General features: G+C 42.4%; 1 protein-coding gene across 2 annotated transcripts in view; it reads left to right on the top strand.

Annotated features, from left to right (window-relative positions):
• Positions 1-16,689, top strand: part of ATP9B (ATPase phospholipid transporting 9B (putative)) — a 217,108-nt gene that overhangs the window by 75,316 nt on the left and 125,103 nt on the right. For both annotated transcript variants that reach the window (XM_065890491.1, XM_065890490.1), the window contains exons 8-9: positions 199-293; positions 11,040-11,120. In XM_065890491.1, coding sequence (XP_065746563.1) covers positions 199-293; positions 11,040-11,120 — 176 coding nt within the window. The remainder of the gene's footprint in view (positions 1-198; positions 294-11,039; positions 11,121-16,689) is intronic.

The raw sequence follows: 16,689 nt of genomic DNA, 5'->3' as shown, positions 1-16,689 counted from the left end.
AACACCAACTAGGAGACAAGTGAATGAACAATGACTTCTATCTGTTCAGCAGACTCATTTTGTGAGTCAAATAAATAGTACTGTTAAGGATTTTTGTTAAAGGGAGTGTGTCGGTATATCATTTCTGTATCCCACTGTGCTGTGAATTGTGGCTTTCCAGTACCTGTAACTTGGGGGTTTTTCTTCTCTTACCCCAAGGTTCATGCTTTATTCGAACTGATCAACTCGACGGTGAAACTGACTGGAAGCTGAAGGTGGCGGTGAGCTGCACGCAGAGGCTGCCGGCTCTGGGGGTGAGTGTTGCTCTCTTTACTCCGTCATGTGCTGCAGTGGCCATGTCCGTGCAGTGGATGCGGTCCTGTTTATACCAGCTTCATTAACGTGCTCATAATGTTTTACAATAACTTCTTCGTTACTAAGTTCGCTGAAAATTATGCCCACGTAATGTCTCTGCTGTCTTAGCACATAACCTTTCTGAGGCATGGTTTTAAATGTTCCTTTTGGCTTGACTCTTAGGTTTTCTTTCTTTTCTTGCTCTTTCCTTTTTGTTTCTATTTTTAAAACCCCCCTCATGTGAGTAATCTTTGAAATCGAGAACTCTTGGTGGGGTTAACTACATCCATTTTTGGTAACTGACTGACTCCCAGGAGGCTTTTCAGATACTGCTTTGGCAGAACTCGCGTGGGCTTAGCCCAGCCTTGGACACCAGCCTGTCCACTTCAGCTTTTCCCTTTGAAGGTGGAGGGGAAGTGAATTGTTCCTTCCTAGGGAGGGGGAATTGAAGTGTTCCTGTGTGTCTCGGCAGACTGAGAAGGGGAAAGACACCTTTGGACTTCTTGCTTGGCCTTTGCTGCCTGGGGAACAGGCAAGAGGTGGGACCAGAGGGCACAGTACTTACGGATCTCAGTGTTTTTAGTGATCTCTGAAACAGATCTCATGAGTGCTCAGAACCTCCTAAACTGCTCTACATTTTTTTTTTTTAAATCAAAATCATGGTTGTGGTCATTTTGTGTTTGTTTTGTGTTATACGTATGATTTATCTGAATGAGAGAAGCTTTATCTTACGTGATTTGCTGATATTCACTGGAGAGTAAAGAAAGATTGAGGGTCTTCAGAATGACCTTGGACCCAAGCAGTTGTTGGTTAAGGGAAAGGAAATTGAATCCTCTGGATTTGGTCACTTTCCTTAGATGGGTTGGATTTGATAGGAATAGCTACTGCACATAGCTTACAGTTAATTACTGTGGATAGCAGGAACCTTCCTTATTGTAAGTATTGCACTTTTTGGAAACTAAATCTGTTTGGCATGTATAAGGCTTGGCAGTATTTTGTTTCTTTAGGTATCTTCCATTGCCTGTACTTAGGTAGTACCGAGGTTGAAATTCATTCCTTGCTTAGAGTTTGTTGGTTTCTTGGAGCTGTGGGTTCCTGGTTTTCTTCTCTTTTCCGTCCTCCTTTCTGCGCAGACCCCTGTCTCTGGGACACGAGCGACAAGTGTGTTAGACTTGCTGTTCCTGCAGATGTCGAGCTTCTGCTGCTCTCTTCTCAGTCTTGTTCTCTTTCTGTGACTCAATTTTGACAGTTTCGGCTGCTCTGTCTTTTTTTTTTTTTAGTTGCACAGCTTTTGGGATTTTAGTTCCCTGACCAGGGATTGAACCCGGGCCCTCAGCAGTGAGAGCACGGAGTCCTAACCACTGGAGCATCAGGGAATTCTCATTTTGCTCTGTCTTTAGATTCACTAAGTTTATCTTGTGCAGTGTCTAGTCTTCTGTTAAGACCACCCAGCTAATTTTTTTATTCCAAATCTTGTATTTTTAATCTCTGGAACCAGGTTCCACCTGGTCACCCATTTTTGTTATTGTTTGAATACTTTTCTTTCCTAATATGTTCATAGTTTCATTTAAATCTTTCAGCAGTTTACAACACTTATCGTTTGTCTGTTAATGCCATTGTCTCTTATTTTGGGCATGTTTCTTCTTAAAAAAATGTTCTCCTTGTTACAGGTCACACTTTCCTGCTTCCTTGCACAGCTGGTAATTTTTAGTTGGATGCTGGATATTGTAAATACTATATTTTTTTCTTCCTTCAAAATCTATTGATCTTGATTTTCTTAGTTCAGTAACTTGTGGATAAACTTGATCTTTCCAAGAGTTGTTCTTAAACTTTGTTGGGGTGGCCATGGCTCACGGGCCCAGCCGCTCCGCGGCATGTGGGATCTTCCCAGACCGGGGCTCGAGCCCGTGTCCCCTGCATCGGCAGGCGGACTCTCAACCACTGCGCCACCAGGGAAGCCCCTGTTATATGTTTTTAAAGAGGTCTTTATATATAGTTTGCTAATCATCTTTCATTCATTTGTTTTAATCTCTTCTAAATATTTTCACTTATAGTTTCTGTTGTCCGTATAAAAGTTTAGCATCCTTATATAAGGTGACCTAACAGTAATTTTATAATAGTCTTTAAAATAGTTACTTATGTAATGTGATAGAAGTGCTAATTATTACTATGGTGATGATCATATTACAATACGTAAATGTATCAAACTGACTTGTACACCTTAAATTTACACAATGTTATATGTCAAGTATATTTCAATAAAAATATTTTTTAAAAAATAAATAGTTACTGCTTTTGGTTTTATGCTTAGACCATTTCTACTCCATGACTATGTTTTAAATGGTTACTTTAAAATCACTCCTCCTTTACACGTGAACTCTCCAGTCCAGCTAGCATTTGTTTGGAGTCGAGCTCTGCGCAGGAAATCAAACGTAAAACAACCTGCTGGCTGGTCGTAGCAGTACCGTTTGCTGAATAGCTCACTGTTTTAGCACAATTATAAAATTGCCCTGGGAGGTTCCAGTTTTAAACTCTCGCCCTTAGTGTATGAGTGTGCAGGGTTCTCCAAACCTTTGCCGAGTGAGTACGTGTCGCAAACCTATTCCCCCAGCCTGTTTCCTGACTTTTCGCTTTAAAATACCTTTTGCCGTATAACTTTGTTTAGGTAAATATTAAAATTAACTTTTGTTTAGGTAAATATTTATACGTTTTCCTTTTTGTTTGTGGATTTTGTGTTGTGCCAGAAGGCTGTTCTCCCACAGTGTTCATTTATCATCTTAACCGCTGCCAGTGTCCCTTGTTACTGGAGCCTGCAGCCAGGCCGCAGTTTTCTCTGCCCAGGCTCCTCCTCTCTGCTCTCTCCAGCCTCACTCGGACTCCCAGCGTTTTCTGTGTGCTCTTCCTTCTTTCGCGTGGTGAGATAAAGCCGTGCCGTCGCCTTGTCCCTGAAGACACCCAGCTTGCAGTTCTCACGCTACTTGTTAGAATGTTTAGTTTTCATCCTGAGACAGTCGTGGAGCCTGTTGACTTTCTAACGTGCTTTGAGCCCATTGCTGGGCTCCCGCTGCTCTTGTGTGCTTGCCTTTTTCCTCCTCTGTGTGCTTTCTCGTTTTTCTAGTGCGCGTCCTCAAGTGGTCTCTCCAGGATTGAAGGGGGAGCAAAGGTCACGAACCCCAAGTGACTGGAGGGTTTCTGTTTGCCATCAGGCTTGGAGGCCACACCTCGGAGTCTGTCCCTCTGCACCTCACTTCCAGCAGTCACAGGTGCTCCAGGGCACACTGGGAAGCAGTTGCACAGAAAAATCCTTTGTAGCAGATTTAATTCGCTGAGAGTGTTAGAAAAGAAGTGCATTGTTAAGATACTGTATTAGAGTTTTTCTGAAAGAAAAGCCAAACAACTAGTATGTGGTATGTGATGGCATTACCTGGATTCCAGGAGAGTGGGTCAGCTGTGACAGAGGCTAGTGTCGGGGAGGGGCGTGCAGAGGACTGCTAGAAATGCCCACCCCTTGGTCGTGTCGTCAGTGCGTGCTTGCATTCAAATGCAGAAAATTGTACACTTTAAGCATGCATAATTTATTGCTTGTAAACGATATCTTAAGAAGGTATTTAAAATTCCACTATGATGTTATCTATATTTTTGAATATTCCCTTTGCCGTGATCACAGGAGGTACATTTTATTGTATTCAGTGTTATAAGGATGGTCTCCTCATTTTTATTAGGAATGTAGATGTGTATAAATTGCAAACTACTCAGAAAGGCAGAGTACGCAGCTCATACACTGCTACTTCTAGGGTTTTGTGGTTGATACACTTTGATAAAGAGTGTGTTAAGCATTTGGGTGAAGTAACTGGAAAATGAAAACGTTTTCAGTTTTGATATTATCATAAAACCAAAAGGCAATATATTTTAGAAAAAAGGAAATTTAGCTGAATTTGTGATTCATCCATCAATTTATTTATAAAATTTATTTGTTTACTTTTGGCTGCCTTGGGTCTTCTTTGCTGCGCGCGGGCTTTCTCTAGTTGCGGCACGCGGGGGCTACTCTTTGTCGTGGTGCGCGGTCTTCTCATTGCGGTGGCTTCTCTTGTTGCAGAGCACAGGCTCTAGGCGTGCAGGCTTCAGTAGTTGTGGCACGCAGGCTCAGTAATTGTGGCTCGAGGGCTCTAGAGTGCAGACTCAGTAGTTGTGGCACACGGGCTTAGTTGCTCTGCGGCATGTGGGATCTTCCTGGACCAGGGCTTGAACCCGTGTCCCCCGCATTGGCAGGTGGATTCTCAACCACTGTGCCACCAGGGAAGCCCCATCCATCAATTTAAATTTGTAGCTTCATATAATTTGACATATTAGCTATAGACGTTTTTTCATAGGAAAGAAAGCTCTAATTTCATTATGGACATAGACAAGGCAATTTGGTTTTTCATCAAATAGCTTACGCTGTCCATAACTGTCACTCATTTTGACTTTTCTGTCTCTAATGTGATGGATCTGGGGAGTGTTTGGTGACATTCGCTGTTTGTCGCATCAGTGGAGCATTGTGTCCACAGTGACACCAAGAATGATTAAACCTACAATCCTTAGAGCTCTTTTTAAAGAACTGAGGACGCCACCAAGAATAAGCTCTCGAATTCCGTTGTGTCCAGAGCACCTAATGTGATCAGAGAGTTGAAATTTAGTTGGAGCGGTGCTGCCGATCCAAACCTGTGACAGCAGGTCCGGCTTCTTGCTGTCGCGGACATGGAGACGTGTGGGAATGTGTTTCTGCTCTTGTGATCAGGCAAATTTATTAACGACAGTGAGGGCACAGTAATTTTCAATAAATCACGACTCGCTGACGTATTTCAAAAGATCCATATAGGAGTAAACAATACCATTTGTATTTAATTAGTTTTATTGAACGAAAGGCAATTTTATTGGTAATGAACCACATGTTATGATTAAAGATGTATTTTAATGACCTTTAAGTAATGCGAACAAATGTTGCCCTTGACCTAATAGCAGAGGCTTTCCTACATTATTGAAAGCTTCAGAATGATTTTTAAATTATCATGAAAAGCTTCGAATGACATTCTCATTATTGTGCCATCATTCAGTCATTTGATGTCTAACGTACTAGATGAAATGCCTTCCTCTAAATGTTCATGTGCATGTGGAAGTGCGGGGGTTGTTGCCAGGCGGTTCTTTATTTCCATGTGTCAGAAGGCAGTCTGTTATAGGAGAACTTCATTTTTTGAAAATGACTGTGACGGTGTAGGACTTAAATGACGAGTGATCCTCCAGCTTGCCTTGTGCCAGGAGTCGGTTGGCTGTCTTTCCACAAGTCTAAAATTATTACGCAATGCATTTCTTCTTGTGTAAACTAGCCTGGCTTAATTAACTTGAACATAAATTTTTATTAGTTAACGTATAATCTAAGCTGCGATAGCAGACCCACTGTGGTGAGCTGGTGTGTTCACCCTTCATCCAGTGAAGCCTCTCTAACCTGCATGTATTTTGCAGGCCCACCTGAAGGCATGTGAATGAGCTTCCCCAAGTTTAACGAGCTCTCAGAGAACTCTCACGGCAGGATGGGAGTGAGCTGTCCCTCTGCCCCACTGGCATTGTCAGCTGGCAGGTGCTGTCCTCAGCCCCAGGGGTCTGTGTGGCAGTTGCTGTGTAGGCAGTGGCCTCCCTTGCAGCCTGGAGCCATGGCTCCCCTGCTGCGTCTGGAACTCAATAGTGGCCGTGGTGTTTTCGGCAGAGGATCATTCTGAGAGTGATGTTTGGAGGTTCAGTCATGAGCTCAAACCTTCCTAAGGCTCTGGAAGCACTGCATTCCATGTGTTAAGTCCCTTTCTGCTCTGAGATCTAGAGTGATACATCCCAGATCCAGAGAGACGTTTCTTCTCCCTCACCTAACAGCCCAGAGGTGGGTGGTCCCAGCTGAGCGCGCAGCTCTGTCGTCCGCAGTCAGTGACCTTCAGCCGCGTCCCAGTGTCTGCTCCCCTGCAGCCTGGCCAGCGGGAGCGGAGGGCACGGGGATGGGGCAGCGGCCTCGTCACCCTTCTGCCTCCAGGTGAGCGGTGTGGGGAGGGCTGGCTGTGACCGTGCTGAGGGGGAGCCACGCGTCCACGCAAGTTCCGTCTTAAAACGGCGACGGGAAGAATGGTGGAGAGTGGTCTCTGTCATCATTCCTTCATTTTGTTTTCCATCGAGTTTCTTTGATTACTTCCTACTCTTCTTACTGGGTGGTGTACGCTTACGCTTCTCCGTTGGTTCTCCTGGAGGATTTTACTGCCCTCAGAGCAGGCTGCTCCGTTTAGAACTGTTGTTACGATTACCATTTTTATTAGAATCAGTTATTTCCCACTTGTTCTCCAAGGAGCTTGAAGTAACATGAAAGTCTGTATGTCCCTCACCTACGTTAGAGTAGGAAATAAATGAAATGTAAACTGCCAAGTCGTCCGTATGTCTTCTAGGAAGGAGAGAAGCCATATTAGTTGTAGAGTGTTGCCTGTTCTCTGTTGAAGAATGTTTTCTTGAAGGGATGGAGCTTTCCAGACAGCCCATCAGGCGGGGCTCCCTGGAGAGGAGCTCTCCTGGGGAAGAGCCCACAGCCAGCTGCCCCTCCTGAGAGCCGGTGGGCGGCCGGGAAGGCAAGACCCGTGTCAGCCGAGCCCTGAGCCTCTGTGAATGCGGGGCGGCAGGAGCAGAGGGAATGAAGACGGGTCTCGAGGTCGCTGTAAGAAATCTGGGAGGACATTAAGTCCAGACAGGAGCTGTGAGAAAAGATCAAGAGCAGAGTAAGACCTCTTGGAAAGACACGTGATGGCAGAGGTCCATCGAGTATCAGGACAGGAACGTGGCTCAACAGGGGAAGCAGAGTGGCACTTCCGGGTCTAGCTTGGTCCTCAGCACCACCTGTCCTCCTCCTCTGCGTGTTGTTAACTGTCCCGAGGTAAAATTGGCATCCAAGAAATTGCCCAGAATTAAACTGTGCACTTCGCTACACCAGTGAAACCATCACCACAGACAAGATAGGGAAACCCCTGTCACTGCCAGCCTGTCATCCTTTGTGTGTGTGTGGGTCAGCTGCGGTTCCTCTTTTCGATAGCAGTGCTTTCCCACTTTTCCACTCTCCTGTAATTTCTGATCCCCCCGCCTTTCATCAGATGATCTTACCTTGCAGAGAAAAAGCATTATATCAAATGGAAATCCCCTCCATTTCCCACCCTCCCGGCACCTCACCCCCTCCCTGCTGGCGCAGCGAAGCCGTGTCCCCTCTCCTGTCTGAAGGGAAGTCTTCCACCGCCTTTGCTTCCCCCTGCTTTCTCGACACCTCCACCTGCCGGTTACTCTCTGCCTTGCCTTCTCCTAGCCTCTCCCTCTGCCGACCCCTTTTTCTTAGCCCTCGGGCCTTCAGCCAACTCTAGTGTCTCAGGTGTGGCTTCCTCAGGGTTAGGTTACTTGAATATATTTAGAAAGCTGACTTGCTTTGTTCATTGGCTTTTCAGCTATTCTACCTCTTTGCATGTCTTTACTACTTGCTAGAGATGGCAATATGCATTTAACTAAAAGTGTATCGTGAAAACTTAACATTGTATCACTTCACATTAAATTAAGAACCTTGTAATTGAATAGATCCATTTACCCCACTCATTTTTGACGCTGAAGCACATTGCACATTTTTTGTGTGCATATATATTTGTATGCATTTATATACTTTTTGTATATGCAGTGTATCTATGTATATCATAAACTGTTCTGTTTTATCTGTATCTTAAAGAAGTAAAGTGAAAAGACAGGATTTTTGTTTTTCTTTTGATATTAACCATGTTTGTTCCTTACCATTCCTTCCTAAAGATCTGAGTTTCTACTGGATATCATTTCCCTTCAGCCTAAAGAACTTCTGTTAGCATTTCTTGTAGTGTATGTCTGCTAGCAGTGAATTCGCATTTTCATTTATCCGAAAATATCTTAGTTTCACCTGTCCTGTTTTTGTGAAGTATATTTTTGCTGAATATTGAATTCAGGGTCGACCAGTTTTTTCTCCCCACAGCACTTTAAATGTTTTGTTCCATTGTGTTCTGCTTTCATTATTTGTGATGAAAAATCAGTGTTATTTTGCTAGTTTTTGCCTGCATGTAATGTGTCATTTTTCTCCAGGTATTTTTGAGATTTTTCTCTATCTTTGGTCTCTTATTATGCTGTGACTTTGATTGTTTAAAATTTTACTCATCTGTCTAGGGTTCGCTGGGCTTCCTGAATCTGCACATTTATGGCTGTCAGCCAGTTTGGCGTATTTTCAGTCATTGTTTCTTCAAATACCTTTTCTTCCTCATTCTCTCTGTGTGCTGCTTCCGGGAACCCAACTGCAAACAAACTCCTGCTGTTCTCTCAGGGACACTGCGGCCATACTCACTTTCAAGATCTCCCTCCTCTGTGTTCTTGGGATTCATCATCTCTTGAGCTGTCTTCAAGTTCACAGACTCTGTTCTCCAGTCTGCTGTTAAGCCATCCAATGAATTTATCTCAGACGTAGTTTTTTCAATTATAGAATTTCCAGTTGGTTCTTTTTTTGTATACGTGTTTTCTTTTTCTCTGCTGTGGTTTCCTGTTTGTTTATTAGGAGAATGTTTTCCTTTAAAAATTTGAGATGTTCTAGTAACTGCTTTGAAATTCTCATCTCTTAATTCTGATGTCTAGTCATCTCAGAATTAGTCTTCTTTGATTGGACTCTACTTGAATGTGGATCCTGTGTTCTCATTTCCTCCTGTGTCTGGTTTTAATTGGATCTTCAACATTACTGATGCATTGTAGAGACTCTGGATTCTCTGATGTTCTTCTGAAGAGCATTGGGGGTTTTGTTTGGTTTTGTTTTGACTGGTGGTAACTGACTGAAGTCAGACTGCCAGCTCCATCTTCCCTTCTGTGAGGAGCCGCGGAGGTCTTTGTTCCTTTCTTCTGGCTGAGCCGGACTGCCTGAAACCTGCCTGCACGAGCGGCTTGGGCTGAGCATCAGAGCGGGCACAGCACTGCGGCCCCCTGAGGCCTCCCACTCCTCTCGCGCGTCAGCGTCTGTGGTCTGACCTTTGTTCTTCATGTCCGGAAGGCTGTGTTTTCTAAGTGTTAGCAGCCATGAGGCAAACCCAAAACAAAACAGGAAACAAACGAAACGTATAAAAATGGCAAACTGTCTATGACGGGGGATCCTCCAGACGCCCCCAGTTTTGATGATTCTCTTGGAGGGCTCCCAGGGCTCAGCGTCTTGTCCTCCTCGTGGCCACGAGTGGTTACAGTGAAAGGGCTCAGAGCAGTCAGCACAGAGAACAGGCACAGGGCGACATCGCAGGAAAGCAGGCAAGAGCTTCCAGACTCCCCTCCCAGGGGACCCACACAGGACATGCTGAGGTCCCCACCATAATGTGGGAACACGTGGGAAGTAGTTTCTACCAGGGAAGCTCATTAGAGACTCACAGGGCCTTTACTGGGGGCTGGGCCTGGAGGCACCCTCTGCCTGGGATGTACCACATGCCAGACGCACCCCCCCCCATATCCCCCGCCCCCCGCAAGAAGGAAAGTGGGTGTTCGGCATGAGCCGTGTTGCTTGAATAACTGGTTTAGGCACACTCTTATCTGGGAAGGGTGGCAGCTCTCCTGGGATCCACATTCCCAGACCCCAGCCAAGGGCCAGCCTTGCAAGCAGGGCTTTCTCAGGCCTGCTGTGTTAAACTTGCTGCACAGCCCACTCGCTTGGCCGGAGCGTATTTGCAGCAAAAGTATACGCAGCATTGTTATCCTTAGACCCGGCGCAGCTGGGTGAGACCAGCCCGCATTCTTGGTGTCGGTGAGCCCTTCGGGAGGGTTGAAGCAGTGCCCGTGCACCGTCACCGAGGAGCCCGAGCTGTCAGGTGTGCCCAGCGGCCCCTTTGGGTTTCAGGCGCCAGCCTCTGGCAGAAGCGGTCAGGGCAGTGCAGGTTTCCTCAGCGGGAGGGGAACCTGTGGACGCCTGTGGGAGGCTCGGCTGATCTTGTCCTCCCTCTGCTCCTCCCCAGGGTCAGGGCTATGTTCCTTCTGTCATCACAGGATCCTCGTGCACCAGGCGGCAATCCTAACTCTGTCTCTTCAGACATCCCTTCCTCCCCAGGCCTTTCAGCTGGAAGGGTTTTAGGCAAGAAACAAAGTATTTTTTGCAGGAAAATATTTTCCTATAACTTAACCGGGAAGACACACCATGTTCAGGATTTGGTCAAGAAGAACGCTGAATCCTCAGACTTTTTCAGATGGCTCTCCATAGCTCCCCACCCCTTCCATCCTGAGCGTTAATCTTGGGCGTGGCCCAGGACAGGTCACCCCCTTGCTGGGACAGCGCTCTTAGTAATCAGACCGCAACGTTAGGTGTGAGTCTCAGGAGGTGGGGCAGGCTTGCGGGCCGCGGGGCTGCCTCGGTGCCGTGTGTCTTATAAGTGTTGCCGGCTGCTGCTGACACAACCTGCCAGGGGGCAGCAGTTGTCCATTGGAGTCGGGAGAGTCCGCACACCTCTGTTGGCCTTAAAAACTGTTCCTTTGAGTTCTCTTCCATCCTCTTCCGTAGCGTTGGCAACAAAACATAAGAAAACCGTCACTTTTGGTAAATAAGATATGAAAAGTATTAATTGGTAATTGGAAAATTTCCAAGTCATTTTGTTTAATTATTATGGAATTAATTCAGATATTCTGTTTTCCAGGACCTTTTTTCTATCAATGCTTATGTTTATGCTCAGAAACCACAACTGGATATTCATAGTTTTGAAGGCACATTTACCAGGGTAAGTTAAGTCTTTTGTTAAACACAAATATATTCACTGATATATTCATTGTGTAAGTTAAAAGTAGCAAACATTTATTTTGAAAAAGTAATTAAATCAATAATCAATTCAAACAAGTTCTGAACTAAAAAGTGAAGACCTAGAGAATGTTTCAAGTTCTTAAATTTTCCTATAGCAAATATTTCTTTGGGGTACATTCAGTACAGTTTTTCTATTTTTAGCATATTTACTCTTTTTTTAAAATTTTTATTTATTTATTTTTGGCTGCGTTGGGTCTTTGTTGCTGTGCGCGGGCTTTCTCTAGTTGCAGTGAGCGGGGACTGCTCTTCGTTGCGGTGTGGCGGCTTCTCCTGTTTCAGAGCGTGAGCTCTAGGCGCGTGGGCTTCAGTAGTTGTGGCACGCGGGCTCAGTAGTTGTGCCTCGTGGGCTCTAGAGCTCAGGCTCAGTAGCTGTGGCGCACGGACTTAGTTGCTCTGCGGCATGTGGGATCTTCCCAGACGGGACCAAACCCGTGTCCCCTGCGTTGGCAGGCGGATTCTTAACCACTGCGCCACCAGGGAAGGCCCAGCATATTTATTCTTGATAAGATCCTTTTCCCTTAAAATATTATGAGTCAGTAAAATGAAGTAATTCAGCTATTTCAGTTTTGATTTTGGATAATAGTTAATACATTATGATATACACATCATTTCTTGATTTTTATTAACTGGCCGGATGGATATCTGTATGTGCACATCCATTTCCTTATATATACATGTGTGTTTCATTCTGCATTCTCTTCATTATTATGGCGTTTTGGTATAGCCATCTACTTCTCTCTTTTTAGAGCTGATACTTTGTTCTATAAAACCATTAAAGTCAAAGGGAAAACTCAGTATTCCTGGATTATCTATTTCTGAGTTAGGCAGTTATTAGGAAAACTCAGTATTCCTGGATTATCTGTTTCTGAGTTAGGCAGCTTTTCTCTCTTTACCTTGAACGGCTGCCCTGGCTGTAAGCACAGGGTGGTTCCCTGCCGGACAGTTTTCTGTGGAAGAAACAGGGAAGGTGTTGGAGCGCTGTAGCCAAGGACTTGGATAAGCTCCTGTGTTGTGAAGACTGTGATGATGGTGTGGGAGCCACTGGGTGAGAGCTTGATTTGGTTCCTGATATATTTGGAAGTTTATAAATATGTTATCACCATTAGTATAAAACTATATAAAAATAAAAAGGTTAAAGGTGTTTAAAATTTTTATAGCCTTACCATCCTAATATAAATAGTCATTTTATTCTTTTGACTCTTCCCCTTCAAATTGTTTCCCATGTACGTACATACTGGAATAACATAAGCCTCATTTTTTTCCCCGCTTAAGATATATATTTCCTTAGTATTTTCTATATTGATGCAGCCATATAATTATCAATAGATATTTTTAAGCTAAAACTACTAAATGCAGCAAGTGTAACATATTTTACTTGACAAACTGTAACTCCTAAGGGACTTTGAAATGAAGGCAAAAGTGTGTGTGTGTCTGCGGAAACAGAGAATGGCCGTGTGCTGGCTTCAGAGTATGGAGTAGAGAAACCCCTTTAATCAACGGCTGTCTGTGGAGCTCCTGCATTTCAAGACCCAGTTTAAGTACCATCATTTGGAAGGCTTCCTTGTATTCCCTTTTCTTTGATATTGTTGCACTTCTGCCTGCCTTTATATTTGCCCTTGGGGTTCTGTTTTGTCATTGTTCTGTGCTCCTTTAGCTCTCACATGAAACCAGAAACTACTTAGGTGAATGGCTGTCTTACTTCTTATCATAGCTCCAGTTTCTAATACAGGGCTTGGTGTATATTCAGATACCAAATACACATCTGAATGAATTGAAGAACTCTCCTCTTTACAGATGATATAACTAAGGCACAGTTAAAAGAAACACCAGTTTATAATCCTAAAGTGAATTGTTTCTTGAGGAATAGCACCCCACCTGTGTGGACAGGTAGGGTTGCTTCTGTGTTTTAGCTATTGTGAATAATGCTGCTATGAATGTGGGAATACAGATACATCTTTGAGACCTTCCTTTTAGTTCTTTCGAGTATATACCCAGAAGTGGAATTTCTGGATCATATGATAATTCTATTTTCAATTTTTGTGGAACTGCCAAAAGCAGTGGTTATACTGTTTTACATTCTTACCAGCAGTGAACAGAGGGTCCAGTTTCTCCACATCCTCACCAGAACTTGTTGTTTTCTGATTTTCTGATAGTAGCCGTGTTACTGGGTTTGAGAAGTTATCTCATTTTGGTTTTGATTTGCACATTACTAGTGATTAGCAATGTTGAGCATCTTTTCATGTTCTTTATGGCCATTTGTATACCTTCTTTTTTTTTTTTTTTTTTTTTTTTTCCGCGGTACGCGGGCCTCTCCCGTTGCGGAGCACAGGCTCCGGACGCGCAGGCTCAGCAGCCATGGCTCACGGGCCCAGCTGCTCTGCGGCATGTGGGACCTTCCCGGACTGGGGCACGAACCTGTGTCCCCTGCATCGGCAGGCAGACTCTCAACCACTGCGCCACCAGGGAAGCCCTGTATACCTTCTTTGGAGAAATGTCTATTCAAGTCCTTTGCCCATTTTCAAATTGGGTTGTTTGGGTTTTTTGTTGAGTTTGAGGAGTTCTCCATATATTCTGGATATTAATTCCTTCTCAGGGACTTGATTTGTACGTATTTTCTTCCATTCTGTGAGTTGCCTTTTACTCTGTTGATAGTGCCTTTGAAGCACAAAATTCGTTGATCTTCATGAAGTCCAGTTTGTTTATTTTCTCCTTTGTTACTTGTGACTTTGCTGTCATATCCAAAATATCATTGCAAAACCTAATATCATGAAGCTTTTGTCCTATGTTTTCTTCTAAGTGTTTTATAATTGTAAGTCTTGCATTTAGATCTTTGATCCCTTTTGAGTTATTTTTGTATATATTGTTAGGGAAGGGTAACTTCATCCTTTGCATATGGATATCCAGTTTTGTCAGCATCATTTGTTGAAAAGATTGTCCTTTCCCCATTGCGTGGTCTTGGCACCCTTGTCAAAACATTTAACCTTATATGCAAGGGTTTTTTCCTGGGCTCTCCGCTTTATTCCCTTGGTCTGTATGTCTGTCTTTAGGCAGCACGATACTGTTTTGATTACTGTAACTTTGTATTACATTTTCAAATCAGGAAGTATGAGCCCTCCAGTTTAGTTTTTCTTTTTCGAGATTGTTTTGAATATTTCAGTTCCCTTGATACTCCATATGAATCTTAGAATGGATTTTTCTATTCCTGAAAAAAATGTCATTGGGATTTTGATAAGGGATTGCATTGAACCTGTAAATCACTTTGGGTAATACTGACATATTAACAATATTCAGTCTTCTCATCCATGCACATGGGATGCATTTCCATTTATTTATGTCTTTTTTACTTTCTTTTGGAAATATTTTGTAGTTTTCATTGTACAAATCTTTCACTTCCTTGGTTAAATTAATTCCTAAATATTTTATTGTTTTTGATGCTATTATAAGTGGAATTGTTTTTGTAATTTTTTTCCTCAGATCATTCATATATAGAAACGCAAGTGATTTTTGCAAGATGAATTTGTATTCTGCTACTTCGCTGAATTCATTTATTAGATCCAACCATTTTTTTGTGAACTCTTTAGGATTTTCTACATATACGATCATAACATCTGCAAGCAGAGATAATTTTACATCTTCCTTTCCAAATTGTGCCTCTTATTTCTCTTTCCTGTACAACTGCTGTGGCTAGAACTTCCAGTATTATATAGTATGTTGAATAGTTGCGGTGAAAGCAGACATTCTGATCTTAGAGGAAAAGGTTTTAGTGTTTCACCATTTGGTATCGTGTACCCAGTGGGTTTTTCATATATGGCTTTTATTATGTGGAGGTAGTTAGTTCCCTTCTATTCCTAGTGTATTGAATGTTTTTTATCATAAAAGGGTGTTGAATTTTGGCAAATGTGTTTTCTGCATCAATTGAGATGATCGTGTGGAGTTTTTCTCTTCATTCTCTTAATGTGATGTATTTTGTTGATTGATATATATGTTGAACCATTGTTGCATTTCAGGAATAAATCTCACTTGGTCACAGAGTTTAATCCTTTTAATATGCTGCTGAATTTGTTTTTTTGGTATTTTGTACAGGATTTTTGCATCATTGTTCATAGAAGATATCGGTCTGCAGTTTACTTTTCTAGTAGTCTCTTAGTCTGGCTTTGATATGAGGGTTGTGCTGGCCTCACAGAGTGAGTTAGGAAGTGTCCTTCCTCTTCAATTTTTTGGAATAATTTGAGAAAGATTAATATTAATTCTTTAAATTTTTGGTAGATTTCACCAGTGAAGTCATCAGGTCTAGGGATTTTCCTTGTCAGGAGATTTTTGAGTATTGATTTAATCTCTACAAGGTATAGGTCTGTTTAGTTTTTTTATTTCTCCATGATTAGTCTTGGTAGATTTTGTGTTTTTTAGGAATTTGTCCATGTCACCTAGGTTATCCTGTTTGTTAGCATATGGTTGTTCATAATACTCTCTTATAATCCTTTTTATTTTTTTAGAATCATAGTAATATCCCTACTTTTATTTCTGATTTTAGTAATTTGAGTCTTCCTTTTTTTCTTAGTCCATCTAGCCAAAGGTTTTTCAATTTTGTTGATCTTTTTGAAGAAGTAACTTTCATATTTATTAATTTTTCCGGTTCTTTATTTTGTTTATCTCTGCTCTGTTCTTTATTTTTACCTTCCTTCTGCTAACTTTGGGTTTAATTTGTTCTTCTTTTTCTAGTTCCTTAAGTTCTAAAGTTAGGTTGTTGATGTAAGATCTTTCCTGTTTTGGAATTCAAAACAATTATAAATTGTTATAAATTATATAACTATATAAGCTAGAAATTTCCCCCTTAGCACCACTTATGCTGCATCCCATGGGTTTTTATAAATTATATTTTCCTTGTCATTTGTCTCTTAAGTATTTTCTAATTTCCCTTTTCATTTTAATTCATTGGTTTTTTTTTTAACATCTTTATTGGAGTATAATTGCTTTACAATGGTGTGTTAGTTTCTGCTGTATAACAAAGTGAATCAGCTATACATATACATATATCCCCATATCTCCTCCCTCTTGCATCTCCCTCCCACCCTCCCTATCCCACCCCTCTAGGTGGTCACAAAGCACTGAGCTGATCTCCCTGTGCTATGTGGCTGTTTCCCACTAGCTATCTATTTTACATTTGGTAGTATATATAAGTCCATGCCACTCTCTCACTTCGTCTCAGCTTACCCTTCCCCCTCCCTAATTCATTGTTTTTTAAAAAGAATGTTGTTTGATTTCCACAATTTTGTGAATTTTCTGTTATTAATTTCTAACTATATCTTGTCATGGTTGGAGTAGATATAGATACTTTGTATGATAATCTGTTTTTTAAAATCTATTGAGACTTAATTTGTGGCCTAACATAAGGTGTGTCTTAGAAAATACCCCATATGCACTTGAGAACAATGTGTCTGCTGTTGTTGTGTGGAGTGTTCTATAGATGTCTGTTAGATCTAATTGGCTTA

The sequence above is a fragment of the Phocoena phocoena genome, chromosome 13 (genome assembly GCF_963924675.1).
Source record: "Phocoena phocoena chromosome 13, mPhoPho1.1, whole genome shotgun sequence".
Taxonomy (NCBI): domain Eukaryota; kingdom Metazoa; phylum Chordata; class Mammalia; order Artiodactyla; family Phocoenidae; genus Phocoena; species Phocoena phocoena.
This window is presented reverse-complemented; position numbering and strand designations above follow the sequence as displayed.